Consider the following 21,304-nt stretch of genomic DNA (forward strand, 5'->3'; position numbering starts at 1 on the left):
CCCTGAACACATCGGCGAAATCACTGATTCTGGTCTTCTCGGCCTCCAAATGCCGAGCATATATGGTACATCTCCTAACTTCGCCACACGCCTTGTAGGACTGAGTGTTTTAGCTGCAGTGAATCAATGAATATGTCGATTAGATATAATAATGTCTTATATAGCTATTGTTCACAATTTCACCAAAAAATAAAATAAATATCCAGGATATCTCTCGTAACTACGGCTGTGGCTCATCACGTGCCACCTACTCCAGTCACCGGCAACACGGAAGATATTCAGTGACAGAACTTAAACCCTAAATTTTGATTTAAAGCTTTCGTGACTGCAGTAATTCATATTCTTAGCTCTTTCGGTAAAGTCACGTTGAAGGGAAACAATAAAATAATAAAATATATATAAAACAATACAAATTATCATGACGTTTCGACCATAACACAAACGGTCGTCATCAGGTGTGTCGGTTTGCATAAATTTATTTATTTGTAAACGGTGTAATTATTTATTTATAAAACGTCAGCGCCACGCGCAGCGATTTGGCAGTTTATTTAGAAAGACTAGTCCATCTATGTTCTGAAAAGAGGAGGGGGGAGACGAAAAATTAATGCATGCTGTCTGAAAGCCACCGTAAGCGTGAACAATCAATTAAGACCTGAAATGGTTTATCAAATCTTTCCAATGATTGCTAAGCCAGAATCCATCTTCTCGGTTGAAATTGTCTCTGTGCTTGTATATGTGGATAGCCTCATGAACGAATCTCTCATGGTAGCCAGATGGCTTACAAAGAACCTCTGTCTTGGAAAAGTCAATGTCATCTGAGCCTACTAAATTATAACAATGATCTGCCACGGCCGAGGTGTTGGTCCTACCGTGTTTAAGGTCTGCTTTGTGTTCACAAATGCGGTCCGAAACATGGCGTTTGGTTTCTCCAATGTAACTACTACCACAGAGGCAACTTAGTTTGTAGACACCAGGGTACTGTATGTCCGGAATCACATCTTTTACAGACGGAACCAGATCACGGATTTTATGTAATGTGTTGAAACGGACCTGGATCTTGTGTTTATTCAAGATTTTGGAGATCTTTTTTGTGATTCCCGCAATGTAGGGTAAAGTGATGGTTTTGAAAGGCTCCTCAAGAGGGTCCTTCTTCATGGTTTGAGTGATAGCTTTGCGGATTGTATAGTCGGAGTAACCATTAGCCTTAATAGCTTGGTGTATGTGCTTGAGTTCACTGCCTATGTGTTCCTGGTCGGATATGCATTGGGCTCTATGATACAGAGTCTTGATGAGAGAGTTCTTCTGTGATGGATGGTGGTGGGAATCTGGTTTCAGATAAGCATCCGTATGGGTAGCTTTCCTGTAGACAGAGTGGCTCATTGAACCATCAGGTCTCTTTTAAATTAGGACATCCAAAAAAGGTAGCTTGCCATCTTTTTCGACTTCCATGGTAAATCTGATGGCTGGGTGTATGGAATTGATGTGGTCAAAGAATTGGTCTGGAGCAGGCCGGCCATGTGGCCAGATGACAAAAGTGTCATCCACGTACCTCTTCCATAAGGTTGGGCGCAGAGTGGCAGTCTGGATGGCGTCAGTCTCAAATTTCTCTATGAAAATGTTAGCTATAACCGGAGATAGGGGGGAGCCCATTGGGGTGCCCTCAGTTTGTTTGTAGAAAGTTCCATTCCAAGTGAAGTATGTATTGGTTAAACAGTGTCTCACCAGGGGGGGTACCTCAGTGTTTAGTCCTTGATGAACCAAGTCTTCAATGATTGCGATGGTGTCAGGTACAGGAACCTTGGTGAATAAGGAAACTACATCAAAACTGACAAGCAGGTCGTCTAGGGACAGGGAAATACCCTTGATTGTCGATACCAGGTGAGTAGAATTTTGTACCGCAGAGGTGGTTTTTCCAGTGAAAGGACGCAGGATTTCAGACAAAAAACGAGCCAGTTTGTAGGTGGGGGAGTTGATAGTAGAGACGATGGGACGAAGGGGTGTATCTACTTTATGTATTTTTGGTAAGCCGTATAATCTTGGTAGCCTGGCAGCAGAAGGTTTCAACGAAAACTGTTTAGATTGATCAATTAATGCGGTTGAATCAGAAGTTATTTTGTTGGTTTGTGTGACGAGGCTGTTGGTGGGATCTCTTTTTATTTTTGTATAACTACCATCGTCGAGTAATTCTTTAATTTTGTTGTTGTATTCTATTTTATCCATGATGAACTTAAACCCTGATTGCAATATGCGGCTTCATAAGATATCGTGCAGCCTGAAAAATCGTTGCAAAGTTCAAGAGGTCACTGCGGCCAAACACAATTGGTGCGACTGCACCTCGCCATCGCTGCCTTCCCTCTGCCAGCTCCTAAAATCGTTTTATAGTTGGCTGCCAATCCCCAAGGTCTGCTGAGTCAATGAGCGATTATAAAAATAAATAAAACATTCTTGGAACTGAGCCAGTGCCAAGGAGGTTCTGGGTTTTAAGCTAGGTCTCAGCTACCTGTGAGGTCATGGTTTTAGCCAGGTCACCAATGACTTGTGTAGTGACATCGTTGGATGTCACTGTGTGAAGCCAGGCTGGGAGAGGCACGGCGTGCAGTGTAACGACATCGCGGACACCACTTGAATGTGGATGCAGTACCGGCCCTAGTGGGGCTCGCCAAGCACTGACTGACAGTGACGGATGGCACCACGCTCTGCGTGCTGTGCCAGCCCCTACAGGATGGACTGCGAGAAGGTTACAAGGGGCCATGGCACTCTGGTTGACCCCGGAGGACACGTGACCGGTTGTGGCTACACGGGAACCCCTACAGGGGGGCTAGGGGTGATCACGTGTCCAGGGGGAGATCCTCCTCGAGGATTCGAGAAGGTGGCCGTGGCTAGGGAAGGAGCGAGCCCCGCCACCGAGGATATAAGCCGGGCCCCCCCAGTGGGACCAGCTGTTGTTGTTCATCCTGAAGATTCCACGTCCCACGTTCTACGTCCTACAGACTCTCCAACACGTGGACCCGGACACGAGCTGGGGTCCGTTCTGTTGTAGCTAGTTACGGTGTGGTTAGTGTAGTTAGCCTGGTGGTTACGTAGCTAGTTACGGTGTAATTAGTGTAGGTAGCCTGGTGGTCCACCACCATAGGTTATCTGGTAAAGGGGCAGTTACACCTTTGTGTTGGTGTGTTGGTGTTAATAAATGTGTTGCCTCCAAAGAGTACGTCTGCGAGTCAGTTTGAGCCCACTACACTTGCACAAAAAAACCTCCCAACATTACATTTGGTTCTGCAGGAATTGGAAGCCAGATTGTCCCCCCTCATACAACACCTAGAATAAGTTGATAGGATGTAGGGTCGGGAGACAGGGACCCAGGATAAGGAGTGGAAATACTTTTTTTTCGTTTAGGCCGCCTTTTATGTTTTTCTTTTATTTATGTCAGCTGTGTTTTGGTTGTATCCCTCTCTCCCCTTGTAATCCCTTCCCCCTTACTTAAAAAAGTCACCCGTGGCTTATGCTGACCATATGTGTACAAGTGCGTCACAACGTAATGTCTGCACATTGCCTCAATAAAAATAAATAGAAATACAATTTTTAATTGGTTTTGGCTCAATTACAGCTCTGAAAATAAAATGAAAATATTGGTTTGAAGTGAAAGAGCGCTGGACCAAATGGCACTTTGAAGTAGGATTCTCAGTGGTAGTTCTGTGATATCCGCTTTCGTGACAGCCGCTCTCTTAAACGGGGTGGGGAGGGGGGGTGTCGGAATCTCCATCGTAAACACAGAGAGAGCGATCAGAGGGGGGAGGGATCGCATTTGGCGGGGTAAAAAAAAGATTATTATCGTCACCTCGAGCCCTCTCTCCTGTCGCGTGCGGTCGTCGCATGCGGCGGAGTTGATGCTCCAGCGGCAGTCAACGTCCGACACGAGCCCCCGGTAGAAGGGGGCGGCGGCGCTGAGGGCCATCTGCAGGAGGGGCGAGCGCACGCAGTCAGATGGTACTCGCCGATGATGGAGGGAGCCAGCTGTACTCACTGACACTCACTCACCATGATGGGACAGAGTAGCCAGCTGTACTCACTGACACTCTCTCACCAAGATGGGACAGAGCAGCCATCTCTACTCACTGACACTCACCATGATGGGACAGAGCAGCCATCTGTACTCACTGACACTCACCATGATGGGGCAGAGCAGCCATCTGTACTCACTGACACTCACCATGATGGGGCACAGAACAGCCATCTGTACTCACTGACACTCACTCACCATGATGGGGCACAGAACAGCCATCTGTACTCACTGACACTCACTCACCATGATGGGGCACATAACAGCCAGCTGGTCGTAGATATGTCGCGCTTCTTCCATGTTTCTAGCCTGCAGTGTGACCTGTGATGCAAAAGAGAAAGCTTCCGAAGCAGTATTGATCATTCTCTCTCTCGCCTCTCACCGTGTGCGCGAGAGTGAACGAAATCTGTGCACGCAAACAAATGCTTCACGATCGTTTTCGTGTCGTAAGCCAGTTTGTGGGATTTTGCAAATCCGGCGGTGGATATGAGTGGGCCCCGAGGCGGGCAGGCTTGTCTAACTGGGGCGCCACAGTGGCTAGGAGATGTTAACTACGTAGCCTGGTGTACAGGAGATTGTGGGTTCGATCCTGACCCTGACGCCTGTATATTTGGAGTTTACATGTTCTCCCCGTGGTCGCGTAGATTTTTTCCTCCGGGTCCTCCGGCTTTTCCCCTCCACATTTAGAATCATCATCGCACGTTCAGAGTATTTGACTGCTGCTATAAATTTCCACACGACGACGTTGATGACGACGATGAGCCCACGTTGTCGAGCTATCATTTGTGAAAGCCAGGTCGCTTCTGAAAATAGCTACGCAGCTCAGTGGGCCTTCTTATCATGAAAAAATGTTCGTAATAAGAAAAAATAGTTTAGTTTCAACTTTCTACACCGATGCGAAATGCCTGGCAATAGCTTAATAAAACATTTTTAGCTCTACCTGGAGGCAGCAGTTTCCCGATCCGAATCCCACCGCGTCCATGTAAATGTGGTCGGCCTTCACCGCGATGGCCGCTTCCTCGTCACCGGGCGGAATTTGGTCGATGAATGGGGATGGAGTGTTTCTGTCCCTGAAGACTGGGGGGGGGGGGGGGGGGGGGCGGGGGTGTGGGGGAGGTAGACGAGGGGGGGAAGCGAGGTTTGAAGCGCAGAGCGCATACTCCTGTTGTTGAACGTTGCAAGTGAAAGGGAAAAGAAAGGGGGACGGGGGGGCGGCTGGTTTGAATGATACCCACTCGGTACGTTCACCACGATCTTCTCTCCTCTCCTATCGTGGATGTTCCTCGCAATCGCGCTGCGGGCGAGAGACGACAAAAAACAACGTCCCTGTGAATTTCAAATGAATGCAATGGCCCTCCGTAATGGTACCCCGCAACATCAGCATTCCCTGCCCCCTGACGTCAATCCCAGGGTGCCACAGTGGCGAGATGTTAACTACCACGCCTGGTATACAGGAGGTTGTGGGTTCGATCCCGATGCTGCCACCTGCATATTTGGAATTGCATGTTGACCCCGTGGATGCGTGGATTTTTCTCCGGGTCCTCCGGTTTTCCCCCCTACATTTAGAATCAACGTGCATTTAGAGTATTTGACTGCGATGCATTTCCACACGATAAGCCACTTTGTTGAACAATCATTTGTGGCCAGGTCACTTCTGGAAAAGAGCTACATAGCTCTGTGGGCCTTACCTGGTAAAATAAAAAAAAGTTTCGTTTATTTTAGTTTACTCCCAAGTATTCGTTTGAGGTTGAATCGACCTAGGAGAGGCCCAAAACCGGTTCAAATAATCGTCACTCGTGTTGACCATGAGTGGGAATCTAACTCGGGCCGCCGGGTTCAGTAGCGCAGCGCGCTGACCGCTACTACACTATCGCTCCCCACACTTTCCAGATCTCACGCACTCACTCACATACTCACTCCACACTCACCACACACTCTCACCTGAAGCGCGAGTGGCTGGTGATAACCTCGTCCGGCAAGAACAGTGACGCAGTTATTCCGTCTCGGTGCTGGGGCACATACTCGGGTTGAGTGAAACCCGGGCAGCCGAGCCTGCGTCAACAGGAGCCACACGGGGGGGGGGGGGGGGTGCGTTGCACGGCAATGTGAGCCAGCAGGTGAGCAAGGGCGCACGCACCTGAACGCGGGCGAGCCAGCGATACGCGGCATGCAGGCTGCCCCTCCCTGTTTGAACCGACATCTGCACAGCGAAGCCCAGGCCTGCACCATTTTTTTCATTTTTTTTTTTTTAAACTGAGAAACGAGGGCAAATGTTCCAAGCGGTGAATTCGCGGACCCCCCCCCCCCCCACCTCCCCCACGTGGCATTCTGTGTCGGGCTTCTGGGAACATCTGGGTGGGCATCGTGCTTTTAAATGTATATCTAAAAAGTAATTTTCTTTAAAACTGCTTGTTGTTGTGTTTAGTTTGTCCCCCCCACACACTTCGATTAGCACGGTTGGCTACGTTTAGTGCGAAAGAAGTTCAACATACATATGTAGTGACAGAGCGCTGACTGCTGTACAGCAGCTGCAGGTAGACACTGAGCGCATATACCATTGAGCATATACACGGTGTGTGTGCCGGCAGGGCGGAGGAACTGGGGTAAGGGTCACGGTAGACCCCGTGGGGAGGCCCCTGGAACCCTCTGGTGGGTTCGAGAAGGGGGCGCGGCTAAGGCGGAGCCAAGCCGGGCCGAGGGGAATGAAAGCAGCGGAGAGCGAGAGGCTCCGGGCTGCCGGTTCTGGGAGTGGACTCGTCTCGTCGCCGTTGGCTTTCTCGGTCGATGCTGTCGGTGCAAAACTGACAGGGTCGTGTCTGGGCCGGTTCGTACAGCAGCATGGTCGTGAGAGAGGGGGTCGGAGTTGGTGGTGTGAACGTAATACAGGAAGGACGGTGCCTCCTGCAACTACCTCATCTCCGGCTGAGCGTATGCGCCGCACGCCACCCGCACACACACAAGCCTCAACAAGGGAGAAGATACCTATGTACACGACACATACATACAAAGGGGGTGAGCTCGCACGCAGGTGCCTACTTCTTCTCCTGAGAGGAGAGCGATGCCAACGACGCTCCCTCTCACCTGGGGAAGGTGGTGAGGGAGCATATTGTCTCGTTCGCGCGCAGCCGAGCCAGCACGTCCCTCCGTCGCAGCCTCATGCTCGTCTCAACGCTGGTCAGCTCGGCGATGGAGCTTCCGTACGGCTGTGCTGGGATCCCCTCCAGCATGTAGCTGCTAAACTCCAAGTGCCACCGTGACGGGTGCCTGCCGCATGGAAAGGATATTACCATTGTTATTATTATCATTGCTTTGCTTCATCCTGCTTGATTGTACGCGCAAGGAAATCTCACCGAGCAAAAATTACCCTTTTAAATTTCGATTTAAAACTTTCGTGACTGCAAGGATTCATCTTCTTTGGTTCTTTCGGTAAAGTCACGTAGAATGAGAATAAAATAATAAATTGATAAAATAAAATAACACAATAATATTCTCACGACGTTTCGGCCACAACACAAGCGGCCTTCATCAGGTGAAGGGACGAGACTGTCTGGTAGGACAGCGCTGGAGTGAAAAAGCCACGCTCAGATCACGACCTTTAAGCTGTGTGAGAAGAAACAAAGCGCCTTGACAAAGGAATTAGCATATAATTTAGCATTGAAGTGGCTGAGTGATTAGCTTGTGACTGGTCACAGAAATGGCTATGTTAAAGTTAAAGCATACACATCTGTAGAGGCACCCATTGACAAAGGAATTAGCATAGAATTTAGCATTGAAATAGCTAAGTTAAAGCATACACATCCGCAGAGGCACCCCTTGACAAAGGAATTAGCATAGAATTTAGCATTGAAATAGCTGAGTGATTAGCTTGTAACTGGTCACAGAAATAGCTATGTTAAAGTCAGAGCATACACATTCACCGAGGCACCTAGTACAAATCAAACAGGAGAATTTAGCATTGAAATAACTAGGCGAATTTAGCATTGAAATAACTGAGTGATTAGCTAGTGACTGGTCACAGAAATGGCTATGTTGAAGTCAAGGCCTACACATCTGAGCTATTCACAGTAACTGGGTATACAATACAATATATAATGAATACTATATAGTAAACCAATAAAAAACTAAAATATAAATTACCTTAATGTTATCAATAAACTCTATATTCTCCAATCAGCTAAGCTACCAACAATAAGTCGTTATATATCACAATGCTATATGGCGAAAAAATGGGTGGATTCTTACCCTCAACTTTAGCAACACGGATAGCTACGGGCCCCGTTCAGACGGACGAGTTCATCCATGGTCAGAACAGAGGAGGGGGAGAGAGACAGCTGCGAGGCGCTATTATACTCCATGTTGTAAACCATACCATTAACCGTGGTGTGAGAGGTATTAAGAGTCAATGCTGGCGAAAGAGCTGCGGTCTGAAGGTCATCGTAAAATACAATTAATTAAGAACGGAAATGGTTTAAAACATCTTTCCAATGGTTACTAAGCCAGAATCCATCTTCTCGGTTGAAATTGTCTCTGTGCTTGTATATGTGAATGGCCTCATGAACGAATCTCTCATGGTAGCCGGTTGGTTTGCAAAGAACCTCCGTCTTTTGAGAAGTCAATGTCATGTGAGCCCACTGAATTATAACAGTGATTTGCCACGGCAGAGGAGTTAGTTCTACCGTGTTTCAAGTCTGCTTTATGTTCACGGATGCGGTCCGAGATATGTCGTTTGGTTTCTCCAATGTAGCTACTACCACAGAGGTACTTTAGTTTGTAAACGCCCGGGTACTGTATGTCTGGAACAGCATCTTTTACAGATGGAACTAAATCACGGATTTTATGTACTGTGTTGAATCGGACCTGGATCTTGTGTTTATTCAGGATTTTGGAGATCTTTTTAGTGACCCCCGCAATGTAGGGTAAGGTGATGGTTTTGAGTGGCTCCACAAGAGGATCCTTCTTCATGACTGGAGTGATGGCTATGCGGATTGTGTAGTCGGAGTAACCATTAGCCCTGAGAGCCTGGTGTACGAGCTTGAGTTCACTGGTAATGTGTTCCTGGTCGGAAATGCATTGGGCTCTATGGTATAGAGTCTTGATGAGGGAGTTCTTCTGGAATGGATGGTGGTGGGAATCCGGTTTCAAGTAAGCATCTGTATGGGTAGCTTTCCAGTAGACAGAGTGGCTCATTGAACCATCATGTCTCATTTTAATTAAGACATCCAAAAAGGGTAGTTTGCCATCTTTTTCGACCTCCATGGTAAATCTGATGGCTGGGTGTATGGAATTGATGTGGTCGTGGAATTGGTCTAGAGCAGGCTGGCCATGTGGCCAGATGACAAAGGTGTCATCCACGTACCTCTTCCATAAGGTCGGGCGTAGAGTGGCAGTCTGGATGGCGTCAGTTTCAAATTTTTCCATGAATATGTTGGCTACAACCGGAGATAGGGGGGAGCCCATTGGGGTGCCCTCAGTTTGTTTGTAGAAAGTTCCATTCCAGGTAAAGTATGTGTTGGTTAAGCAATGTCTCACCAGGGGGGGTACATCAGTATGCAGTCCTTGATGAACCAGGTCTTCAATGATAGCGATGGTGTCAGGTACCGGGACTTTGGTGAACAAGGACACCACATCAAAACTGACAAGCAGGTCGTCTGGGGACAGGGAAATGCCTTTGATTGTCGATACCAGGTGAGTAGAATTTAGTACCGCAGAGGTGGTTTTTCCAGTGAAAGGTCGCAGTATATCAGCAAGAAAACGTGCCAGTTTATAGGTGGGGGAGTTGATAGTAGAGACGATGGGACGAAGGGGTGTATCTTCTTTGTGTATCTTTGGAAGGCCATATAATCTTGGTGGTCTGGCAGCAGAGGGTTTCAACGAGAACTGTTTGATTTCATCAATTAATGCTGTTGAATCAGAGATGATTTTGTTCGTTTTGGTAACCAGGTTGTTGGTGGGATCTCTTTTTATTTTTGTATAGCTGCCATCGTTGAGTAGTTCTTGAATTTTGTTGTTATATTCTGTTTTGTCCATGATGACAGTGACATTGCCCTTGTCGGCTGAGAGGACGACAATAATATTCTCACGACGTTTCGGCCACAACACAAGCGGCCTTCATCAGGTAAAGGGACGAGACTGTCTGGTAGGACAGCGCTGGAGTGAAAAAGCCACGCTCAGATCACGACCTTTAAGCTGTGTGAGAAGAAACAAAGCGCCTTGACAAAGGAATTAGCATATAATTTAGCATTGAAGTGGCTGAGTGATTAGCTTGTGACTGGTCACAGAAATGGCTATGTTAAAGTTAAAGCATACACATCCGCAGAGGCACCCCTTGACAACGGAAAAATTTGAAACTGACGCCATCCAGACTGCCACTCTACGCCCGACCTTATGGAAGAGGTACGTGGATGACACCTTTGTCATCTGGCCACATGGCCAGCCTGCTCTAGACCAATTCCACGACCACATCAATTCCATACACCCAGCCATCAGATTTACCATGGAGGTCGAAAAAGATGGCAAACTACCCTTTTTGGATGTCTTAATTAAAAGGAGACATGATGGTTCAATGAGCCACTCTGTCTACAGGAAAGCTGCCCATACAGATGCTTACTTGAAACCGGATTCCCACCACCATCCATCCCAGAAGAACTCCCTCATCAAGATTCTATACCATAGAGCCCAATGCATTTCCAACCAGGAACACATTACCAGTGAACTCAAGCACGTACACCATGCTCTCAGGGCTAATGGTTACTCCGACTACACAATCCGCATAGCCATCACTCCAGTCATGAAGAAGGATCCTCTTGTGGAGCCACTCAAAACCATCACCTTACCCTACATTGCAGGGGTCACTAAAAATATCTCCAAAATCCTGAATAAACACAAGATCCAGATCCGATTCAACACAGTACATAAAATCCGTGATTTAGTTCCATCTGTAAAAGATGCTGTTCCAGACATACAGTACCCGGGCGTTTACAAACTAAAGTGCCTCTGTGGTAGTAGCTACATTGGAGAAACCAAACAAAATATCTCGGACCGCATCCGCGAACATAAAGCAGACTTGAAACACGGTAGAACGAACTCCTCTGCCGTGGCAGATCACTGTTATAATTCAGTGGGCTCACATGACATTGACTTCTCCAAGACGGAGGTTCTTTGCAAACCAACTGGCTACCATGAGAGATTCGTTCATGAGGCCATTCACATATACAAGCACAGAGACAATTTCAACCGAGAAGATGGATTCTGGCTTAGTAACCATTGGAAAGATGTTTTAAACCATTTCCGTTCTTAATTAATTGTATTTTACGATGACCTTCAGACCGCAGCTCTTTCGCCAGCATTGACTCTTAATACCTCTCACACCACGGTTAATGGTATGGTTTACAACATGGAGTATAATAGCGCCTCGCAGCTATCTCTCTCCCCCTCCTCTGTTCCGACCATGGATGAACTCGTCCGTCTGAACGGGGCCCGTAGCTATCCGTGTTGCTAAAGTTGAGGGTAAGAATCCACCTATTTTTTCGCCATATAGCATTGTGATATATAACGACTTATTGTTGGTAGCTTAGCTGATTGGAGAATATAGAGTTTATTGATAACATTAAGGTAATTTATATTTTAGTTTTTTATTGGTTCACTATATAGTATTCATTATATATTGTATTGTATACCCAGTTACTGTGAATAGCTCAGATGTGTAGGCCTTGACTTCAACATAGCCATTTCTGTGACCAGTCACTAGCTAATCACTCAGTTAGTTCAATGCTAAATTCGCCTAGTTATTTCAATGCTAAATTCTCCTGTTTGATTTGTACTAGGTGCCTAGGTGAATGTGTATGCTCTGACTTTAACATAGCTATTTCTGTGACCAGTTACAAGCTAATCACTCAGCTATTTCAATGCTAAATTCTATGCTAATTCCTTTGTCAAGGGGTGCCTCTGCGGATGTGTATGCTTTAACTTTAACATAGCCATTTCTGTGACCAGTCACAAGCTAATCACTCAGCCACTTCAATGCTAAATTATATGCTAATTCCTTTGTCAAGGCGCTTTGTTTCTTCTCACACAGCTTAAAGGTCGTGATCTGAGCGTGGCTTTTTCACTCCAGCGCTGTCCTACCAGACAGTCTCGTCCCTTCACCTGATGAAGGCCGCTTGTGTTGTGGCCGAAACGTCGTGAGAATATTATTGTGTTATTTTATTTTATCAATTTATTATTTTATTCTCATTCTACGTGACTTTACCGAAAGAACCAAAGAAGAAAATTTACTCTCTTTAAGTGGAGTCCTGCCATATTGTCATATTCAGGTGTATATTCCAAGGCATGCAATTTTGCGGGTATTTATTTCTTCAAAATAGGCAAAATCAAAACTGTTAAACTATTTTTTATTTTACCAGGTCAGGGCCACTGAGCTGTGTAGCTCTTTTCAGAAGCGATCTGGCCACAAATGATAGCTAAAAAAAGTGGGTTATCATGTGGAAATGTATAGCAGTCAAATACACTAAACCACTGTTGGTAAATGTGGAGGGAAAACCTGGAGAAGCTGGAGAAAAATCCACGCCATCACGGGGAGAATATGCAAGCTTCAAATATACAACAGGCGTCAAGGTCGGGATCGAACCCATGGCCTCCTGCATACCAGGCGAGGTAGTTAACATCTCTCCACCGTGGCGTCCCCTTGGATGCTGGTACACAATGGGCCTCCTGCAAATGACGTCACGAGACCTTTAGCGTCCACTTTGAAGCAGACGGCGGGCGCGTACCATGTGACCCACTCATGAACTGGCGGTTCCCGTGATAGTTGGTTGCATTCGCTCGACTGCGTTCACTTCCACCATAGCGCTCATCTCCTCTCGTCCTTATCTTTGGTGCAATGTGCCTGTTCATTTGGTTAATATTGTCACGTTTTTGTTCTGTAGAGCACTATTTTCACAATGCACCTCCAACGCGTTGTTCCGACGTCGCTCGTTCCTGCTTACCGTGGATCACTCTGTCGTTGTTGTACTCGCTCTGTGCTGATGCACCACGGACCTTCGTTGAAAAACTAGCTGGGAAGCTGGCTAAACAGGATATTCCGTGTAGGAAATAACCGTTGAACTGAAAGATGTTCTGCGATGCCACAGTTAACCTTCTTATGCCATTCTTCAACAACCGAAAAGTATCCACAACAGAGGTTTTTAGGGTAGGATTGCGTAAATATAAATTTGTCGTTAAACCTGCCACTACCCGACACAGCCAATTATTAAAGTTTGTCACGTAAACAAAACATGCCAATTCTTAGTTCAGCACAATTGTGTGTTGGAGAGTAAACCCACAACATTTGCAATTCGAGTACGACGTTTCGCAAGTAAATACACCCAGCATCATCAGGCTAGAGACAGAATTGTCTGAGGTGGGGGTAAATGTGATGCCATCACTTGTGAGCCATTCAGGTGCCACACAGCTGGCATTGTCGATGTCACTGTGCCTTGAGTGCACCGTTGACTTGTAAACATGTCGAAACAAGTGACAATTCAATACCTCAGATGATACCGAATAACAAAAAGGGAAATGTATATAAATGAATCGTTTGAAAAAATATATATATATAGCAGTGTAATTTCGGTTCCTCTGGGATCGGCTTGACACCCCCAACCGCCCTCACCACCTCTGCGTGTCATTATTCATGCTTATCTCCAGCCTAAATCTTGACTTAAAGCTTTGGTGACTGCAGGAATTAATATTCTTCTGGTCTTTCGGTAAAGTCACGTAGATAGGTTCAAAGAAAATAACAAAAAATAACAAAAAACTACGACGTTTCGATCGCAACACAAGCAATTGTCATCAAGAGGAAAAAAGAGGGGCATAGCTGCTGAGGCAGACTGTATTAAAGATTTCCAATGGGTGTAGCCCAAGGCTAGTGATGTTAATGTGAGAGATTACCATGTTAATGTGAGATCGGAAATCGGCCTCCACGTGTGCGTGGAGGTGGCTATGTTAATGTGAGAGATTAGCGTGTTAATGTGAGAGATTACCATGTTAATGTGAGATCGGAGAGCGGCCTCCACGTGTGTGTGGAGGTGGCTATGTTAATGTGAGAGATGAGCATGAAAATGTGAGAGATTAGCATGTTAATGTGAGAGATGTGCATGTTAATGTGAAATCGGAGAGCGGCCTCCATGTGTGCGTGGAGGTGGCTATGTTAATGTGAGAAATTAGCGTGTTAATCAGGGGCGAAGCCAGGATTTCAGGCCGGGGTGACATTCAACAAATGTTAATTTCAAGAATGATTAGAGAGTCAGGCTGTTGAACTGGACGCCACCGGTTGGCGACACACTCTGACAATGCAGTTGCAGGGAGTCCGGCAGACCGAGTGTCGTACACTTATACGCAGAATGTCACCCCTGTCACCCCCCCCGGCTCCGCCCCTGATGTTAATGGCAGATCGCAGAGCAGCAACGTCGAGCTCGGCGAGCTCAGTGGCTGTGTCAGTGTGGGAAATGTAACCTGGTAACGTATAATCAGAGAGCCGAAAATAACAACTAGGAAGGTGGTAGGATGGGAACATCACAGCCAGTTATCACTTAAACTGCTTGACAACCTTTACAACAGTCTGCCTCAGCAGCTCTCCTCTTTTTTCCTCCTGATAACGATCACTTGTGTTGTGATCGAAACGTCGTAGTTTTTTGTTATTTTCTCTCAAACCTATCGACGTGACTTTACCGAAAGACCCAAAGAATGTATTTCGGTAAAGTCACGTTGATAGGTTCAAAGAAAAAAATAACAAAAAAAACTACGACGTTTCGATCACAACACAAGTGATCGTGATCAGTAGGGAAAAAAACAACCTATCTACGTGACTTTACCGAAAGACCCAAAGAATTTGAATTCCTGCAGTCAGGAAAGCTCTTAGTCAAGATTTACTGAAAGAGCCAAAGAATGCGTGCATTCCTCCTGCCCCACCTTGAGGTGGGGAGGGGCGGGGGCAATTATCACATTTTACGCAAAGTGTTGGGTTTGAAAAACGCCTTGGGGCCGTTGTGAGCACGTGGCAGGAGGAGAGTGAGGAGGGTGAGGAGGAGGAGGTCTCACCCCAGGTTGGCCTCCTCGTCCATGGCTATCAAGTCATTGACCAGCTCCTCTGCGCTCAACAGGACGCGGGCCCTGCGCGCCACGTGATCAAAGGAGACGAGCATGTACTCGACCTGCGCGCTCACACGGGGGCAGACGCAGAGAGGAGGGGGACACGGGGAGAGGGACACGGGGAGGGGGACACGGGGAGAGGAGACGGAGAGAGGAGGGGGACACGGGGAGGGGAGGGGGACACGGAGAGAGGAGACGGAGTGAGGAGGGGGACACGGGGAGAGGAGGGGGACACGGAGAGAGGAGGGGGACACGGGGAGAGGAGACGGAGAGAGGAGACGGAGAGAGGAGGGGGACACGGAGAGGGGAGGGGGACACGGACAGAGGAGACGGAGAGAGGAGGGGGACACGGGGAGGGGAGGGGGACACGGAGAGAGGACACGGAGAGAGGAGACGGAGAGAGGAGGGGGACACGGGGAGGGGAGGGGGACACGGGGAGAGGAGACGGAGAGAGGAGGGGGACACGGGGAGGGGGACACGGGGAGAGGAGACGGAGAGAAGAGGGGGACACGGGGAGAGGAGGGGGACACGGGGAGAGGAGACGCAGAGAGGAGGGGGACACGGAGAGGGGAGGGGGACACGGGGAGAGGAGACAGAGAGAGGATGGGGACACGGGGAGGGGGACACGGGGAGGGGGACACGGGGAGAGGAGACGGAGAGAAGAGAGGGACACGGAGAGAGGAGACGGAGAGAGGAGGGGAACACGGGGAGAGGAGACGGAGAGAGGAGGGGGACACGGGGAGAGGAGACGGAGAGAGGAGGGGGACACGCAGAGAGGAGGGGGACACGGGGAGAGGAGACGGAGAGAAGAGGGGGACACGGAGAGAGGAGACGGAGAGTGGAGGGGGACACGGAGAGAGGAGACGGAGAGAGGAGGGGGACACGGGGAGAGGAGACGGAGAGAGGAGGGGGACACGAGGAGAGGAGACGGAGAGAGGAGGGGGACACGGGGAGGGGAGGGGGACACGGGGAGAGGAGACAGAGAGAGGAGGGGGACACGGGGAGGGGGACACGGGGAGAGGAGACGGAGAGAAGAGAGGGACACGGAGAGAGGAGACGGAGAGAGGAGGTGGACACGGGGAGAGGAGACGGAGAGAGGAGGGGGACACGGGGAGAGGAGACGGAGAGAGGAGGGGGACACGCAGAGAGGAGGGGGACACGGGGAGAGGAGACGGAGAGAAGAGGGGGACACGGAGAGAGGAGACGGAGAGAGGAGGGGGACACGAGGAGAGGAGACGGAGAGAGGAGGGGGACACGGGGAGAGGAGACGGAGAGAGGAGGGGGACACGGGGAGAGGAGACGGAGAGAGGAGGGGGACACGCAGAGAGGAGGGGGACACGGGGAGAGGAGACGGAGAGAAGAGGGGGACACGGAGAGAGGAGGGGGACACGGAGAGAGGAGACGGAGAGAGGAGGGGGACACGGGGAGAGGAGACGGAGAGAGGAGGGGGACACGAGGAGGGGGACACGGGGAGAGGAGACGGAGAGAGGAGGGGGACACGGGGAGAGGAGGGGGACACGGGGAGGGGGACACGGAGAGAGGAGACGGAGAGAGGAGGGGGACACGGGGAGAGGAGACGGAGAGAGGAGGGGGACACGGGGAGAGGAGACGGAGAGAGGAGGGGGACACGCAGAGAGGAGGGGGACACGGGGAGAGGAGACGGAGAGAAGAGGGGGACACGGAGAGAGGAGACGGAGAGAGGAGGGGGACACGGGGAGAGGAGACGGAGAGAGGAGGGGGACACGAGGAGGGGGACACGAGGAGGGGGACACGGAGAGAGGAGACGGAGAGAAGAGGGGGACACGGGGAGGTGGAGGGAGGAAACAGCAACACGGCCATGCCATCACGGCCAAGCCGAAGCCCCTTTCAGACCAACAATATCAACAAACACATTCGTCAGTAACACTGTGGCCCTAGAAGTATAACGACAAGTTTTTTTCGTTGCTTGATTGTGTTTTGTTTATTATAATTTCGTGTTGAATTGCCAGCCCCCACCCTCCGCCGCGCACCTTCCCCCCGGTGCGACAAGTTTGCGACAGAAGTTCAACATACGACCAGCACCATCACCACCACCATCTCCACAAACACCATCATCACTACCTTCAGTTCAGTTCATTGATTTTGTTACAGCCCTGTGAGCCATTCGGCTCTTGAATCGGGTGCAACCGCAACAAACAAAAAACATGAACACGAAAACATCTCAAAGTGACTACGCGCAACAGAAAAAGATCACCCCGTGTCGCCTTAACGGACTGCTGGGGCAAGTGCAGTTAGCGAGCACCTATTAAGGCCGGCACGGCACACGAGGGAGTGGGTGGCCAGCACCAAACCCGGCCGCCTTTGTCTCCCTCGGGGACGATGTTTACTACACACCGCACCAGGTAACTCATTTGAGGCTGAGTCGACCTAGGGAAGGCCCGGTACCGGTTCAGACAATCGCCACCGGCGGTGTTGTCCGTGAGCGGGAATCGAACTACCGCCAAAGGCAAAGATGCCCCCCGTATGGGCTTCACGGGCTGCAGGAGAAAGTTGGTGTGAGCGAGCAAGCACCATCGACCGACTGTGCCTAAAGCAGCATTCGATATCAATAATCACTCACGCAATCACACCGGAATGGGCTCGAGGCACAGGCGTTTATTGTTATTTGCTGCTGCTGACTGGACAATGAGGAAAACGGAAGCCCACCTCATCACCTCAGATACTCACCTCGTCACTTCACGCTGACCTCATCCTCTCACCTCGTCTTTTCACCTAGTCTCATTTACCTCGTCCCCTAAATAATCTCATCACCGCGCTCACTCGCTTTCTCGTCACCTCGTCTCTGTCACCTCGTCCCCTCACTCATCACCTCGTCACCTCACTCATCACCCGGTCTCTGTCACCTCGTCGCTTCACTCATCACCTCGTCGCCTCACTCATCACCTCGTCGCCTCACTCATCACCTCGTCCCCTTACTCATCACCTCGTCCCTTCACTCATCACCTCGTCCCCTTACTCATCACCTCGTCCCTTCACTCATCACCTCGTCGCCTCACTCATCACCTCGTCCCTTCACTCATCACCTCGTCGCCTCACTCATCACCTCGTCCCCTCACTCATCACCTCGTCCCCTCACTCATCACCTCGTCCCCTCACTCATCACCCGGTCTCTGTCACCTCGTCGCTTCACTCATCACCTCGTCGCCTCACTCATCACCTCGTCGCCTCACTCATCACCTCGTCCCCTTACTCATCACCTCGTCCCTTCACTCATCACCTCGTCCCCTCACTCATCACCTCGTCCCTTCACTCATCACCTCGTCGCCTCACTCATCACCTCGTCCCTTCACTCATCACCTCGTCCCCTCACTCATCACCTCGTCCCCTCACTCATCACCTCGTCGCCTCACTCATCACCTCGTCCCTTCACTCATCACCTCGTCGCCTCACTCATCACCTCGTCCCCTCACTCATCACCTCGTCCCCTCACTCATCACCTCGTCCCTTCACCCATCACCTCGTCGCTCTCACCTCGTCCCTTCACCCATCACCTCGTCCCCTCACCCATCACCTCGTCCCCTCACTCATCACCTCGTCCCTTCACCCATCACCTCATCGCCTCACCCATCACCTCGTCGCCTCACCCATCACCTCGTCGCCTCACCCATCACCTCGTCGCTCTCACCTCGTCGCCCCACAGGAGCGGGTGGTCCCCGTGGCCCCGCCGCGTGAGGCACCGCACGAGCTGCTGCAGGCCGCGCGCGCGCACGAACTCCGCCTGCGCCTTCGCGTCGCTCCAGCGCAGGATCGAGCCTCTCAGTTGCGGCCCCATCCGCGGTGACGAGGTGAAGCGACGAGGTTGAAGGAGCGAGAGGAGGTCGGGTGAAGAGGGGAGGAGATGAGGGAGATGACGGGGGCTGGGGAGAGACGAGGTGGAGGGAGTGAGGGGTGTGACGAGATGAGGGAGATGACGGGGCTGGGGGGAGACGATGAGGTGAGTGACGAGGTGAGTGGATGAGGTGGAGGGAGTGAGGGGTGTGACGAGATGAGGGAGAGGACGGGGGCTGGGGAGAGACGATGAGGTGAGTGACGAGGTCAGTGGATGAGGTGGAGGGAGTGAGGGGAATGGCGGGATGAGGGAAATGACGGGGGCTGGGGAGAGACGATGAGGTGAGTGACGAGGTGAGTGGATGAGGTGGAGGGAGTGAGGGGTGTGTCGAGATGAGGGAGATGACGGGGGCTGGGGAGAGACGATGAGGTGAGCGACGAGGTTTGGTGGAGGGAGTGAGGGGTGCGATGGCGAGATGAGGTGAGTGACGAGCGGGTGTGAGAGCAGCTAAGGGGAGGCGATGTTGATGAGGTTAAAGACGACTTGCGGAATTGAGACGACGTGAGGGAGTGTGACGAGGTGAGGGTAAGGGTGTGTAATGAGGTGACGAGGTGAGGGTAGAGAGTGTTTTGAGGTGATGAGGTGAGTGTGGAACAGCCACGCGAGATTTACATATAAAACAAGTATCAGGACACTCGCGTGAACACGTGAGAACAAGAGGCACTGATGTTAATCGCAGCGACATTAGAAGACACTTCTCACACACACTCTTATTGGGAGATACAAAGGCGGGAATGAACTCCGAGACATTGCAGAGAGACGCCGCTGCCCAGTGGGCAAAACTAAACTTATGAACCACATTGTTCACTCATAAGCGTCTATTGTGCATTGTGTGTGAGCGTGAACGTCTGTGTTCACGTGCGTTGATGCGATATGTGCCGATGTTGATGTGTTCGTGTGCACGTGTGTGTGCGTGTGGTAACGTGTTCTTGTGTATACCTTTGTGTGTATGTGCGTTCGTGCGTATGCGTTTCCGAGTGTGCACGTGTTCACGTGCATATGGAACACGCGTGCGCGCTCATGTGTGCGGTGACGCCGACACACGTTACCTTTTAAGAGGCTAATAATGGTGCACAGGGCTGGTTCTTGAGGCTTGAACTCCGTCTCCTCTCAAACATCTCCTCTCATTGTGCTGTCTTCTTTTATACCTCCCAAGCCCCCTCGCTGGAAACTTCTATCACCCCACTCCTTTTGGCCAGTTATTCTAACCCTTCCCCAACAAGGCATCTCACCATCCTTCTGCAGTCCACCCTTGCTCCAATCTCTTTAAATCTTGCCTCTTTACCAATCACTGTGGAGGCCTCTCTGGGCAAATGGGATGCCTTGGCGTACTTCCTGATTGTCTGACCGTACACTTGTGTCAGGTAAGTGGTTTGTTATCTCGGTCATTTCATCACCCTCCTCCCTCCCCTTTAAAAAGGCTAACACCAGGGAGGGAAATGACCAGACCAACAGACCCCGGGAAGCCAAGAGGAACTCTACCCACCAAAACTTGATGACATCCAAACAATGAGAACGTTGTGTCTGGCAATAAACAATTACAGTGAGGGAAAAAATATTTGATCCCCTGCTAATTTTGTACGTTTGCCCACTGACAAAGAAATGATCAGTCTATAATTTTAATGGTAGGTTTGTTTGAACAGTGAGAGACAGAATAACAACAACAAAATCCAGAAAAACGCATGTCAAAAATGTTATAAATTGATTTGCATTTTATATAGGGAAATAAGTATTTGACCCCTCTGCAAAACATGACTTAGTACTTGGTGGCAAAACCCTTGTTAGCAATCACAGAGGTCAGACGTTTCTTGTAGTTGGCCACCAGGTTTGCACACATCTCAGGAGGGATTTTGTCCCACTCCTCTTTGCAGATCTCCTCCAAGTCATTAAGGTTTCGAGGCTGACGTTTGGCAACTCGAACCTTCAGCTTCCTCCTTCTATGGCATTAAGGTCTGGAGACTGGCTAGGCCACTCCAGGACCTTAATGTGCTTCTTCTTGAGCCACTCCTTTGTTGCCTTGGCCGTGTGTTTTGGGTCATTGTCATGCTGGAATACCCATCCACGACCCATTTTCAATGCCCTGGCTGAGGGAAGGAGGTTCTCACCCAAGATTTGACGGTACATGGCCCCGTCCATCGTCCCTTTGATGCGGTGAAGTTGTCCTGTCCCCTTAACAGAAAAAGACCCCCAAAGCATGTTTCCACCTCCATGTTTGACAGTGGGGATGGTGTTCTTAGGGTCATAGACAGCAT

General features: G+C 49.8%; 1 protein-coding gene across 8 annotated transcripts in view; it reads right to left on the reverse strand.

Annotated features, from left to right (window-relative positions):
* LOC116953902 (glutamate--cysteine ligase catalytic subunit-like) overlaps positions 1–20,717 on the reverse strand; it is a 40,459-nt gene extending 19,742 nt beyond the window's left edge. Inside the window, exons 1-9 of one of the 8 annotated variants that reach the window (XM_032974206.2) lie at positions 20,102–20,717; positions 18,849–19,080; positions 15,134–15,246; positions 7,139–7,321; positions 5,999–6,109; positions 5,293–5,351; positions 4,998–5,134; positions 4,304–4,378; positions 3,836–3,952 (exon numbers count right to left, since the gene is read on the reverse strand). In XM_032974206.2, the coding sequence (XP_032830097.1) occupies positions 3,836–3,952; positions 4,304–4,378; positions 4,998–5,134; positions 5,293–5,351; positions 5,999–6,109; positions 7,139–7,321; positions 15,134–15,246; positions 18,849–18,995 (942 nt within the window). In that variant the 5' untranslated portion in view covers positions 18,996–19,080; positions 20,102–20,717. Of the gene's footprint in view, positions 1–3,835; positions 3,953–4,303; positions 4,379–4,997; positions 5,135–5,292; positions 5,352–5,998; positions 6,110–7,138; positions 7,322–15,133; positions 15,247–18,848; positions 19,535–20,101 lie in introns of those variants that run through there. The other 7 variants (XM_076051921.1, XM_076051920.1, XM_076051919.1 and 4 more) reach the window with 7 other exon arrangements.
* Positions 20,718–21,304: the final 587 nt, after the last annotated feature.

This window comes from Petromyzon marinus, chromosome 53 (assembly GCF_048934315.1).
Source record: "Petromyzon marinus isolate PM22_M1 ecotype Great Lakes invasive population chromosome 53, UKy_Petmar_22M1.pri1.0, whole genome shotgun sequence".
In the NCBI taxonomy this organism is placed as follows: domain Eukaryota; kingdom Metazoa; phylum Chordata; class Hyperoartia; order Petromyzontiformes; family Petromyzontidae; genus Petromyzon; species Petromyzon marinus.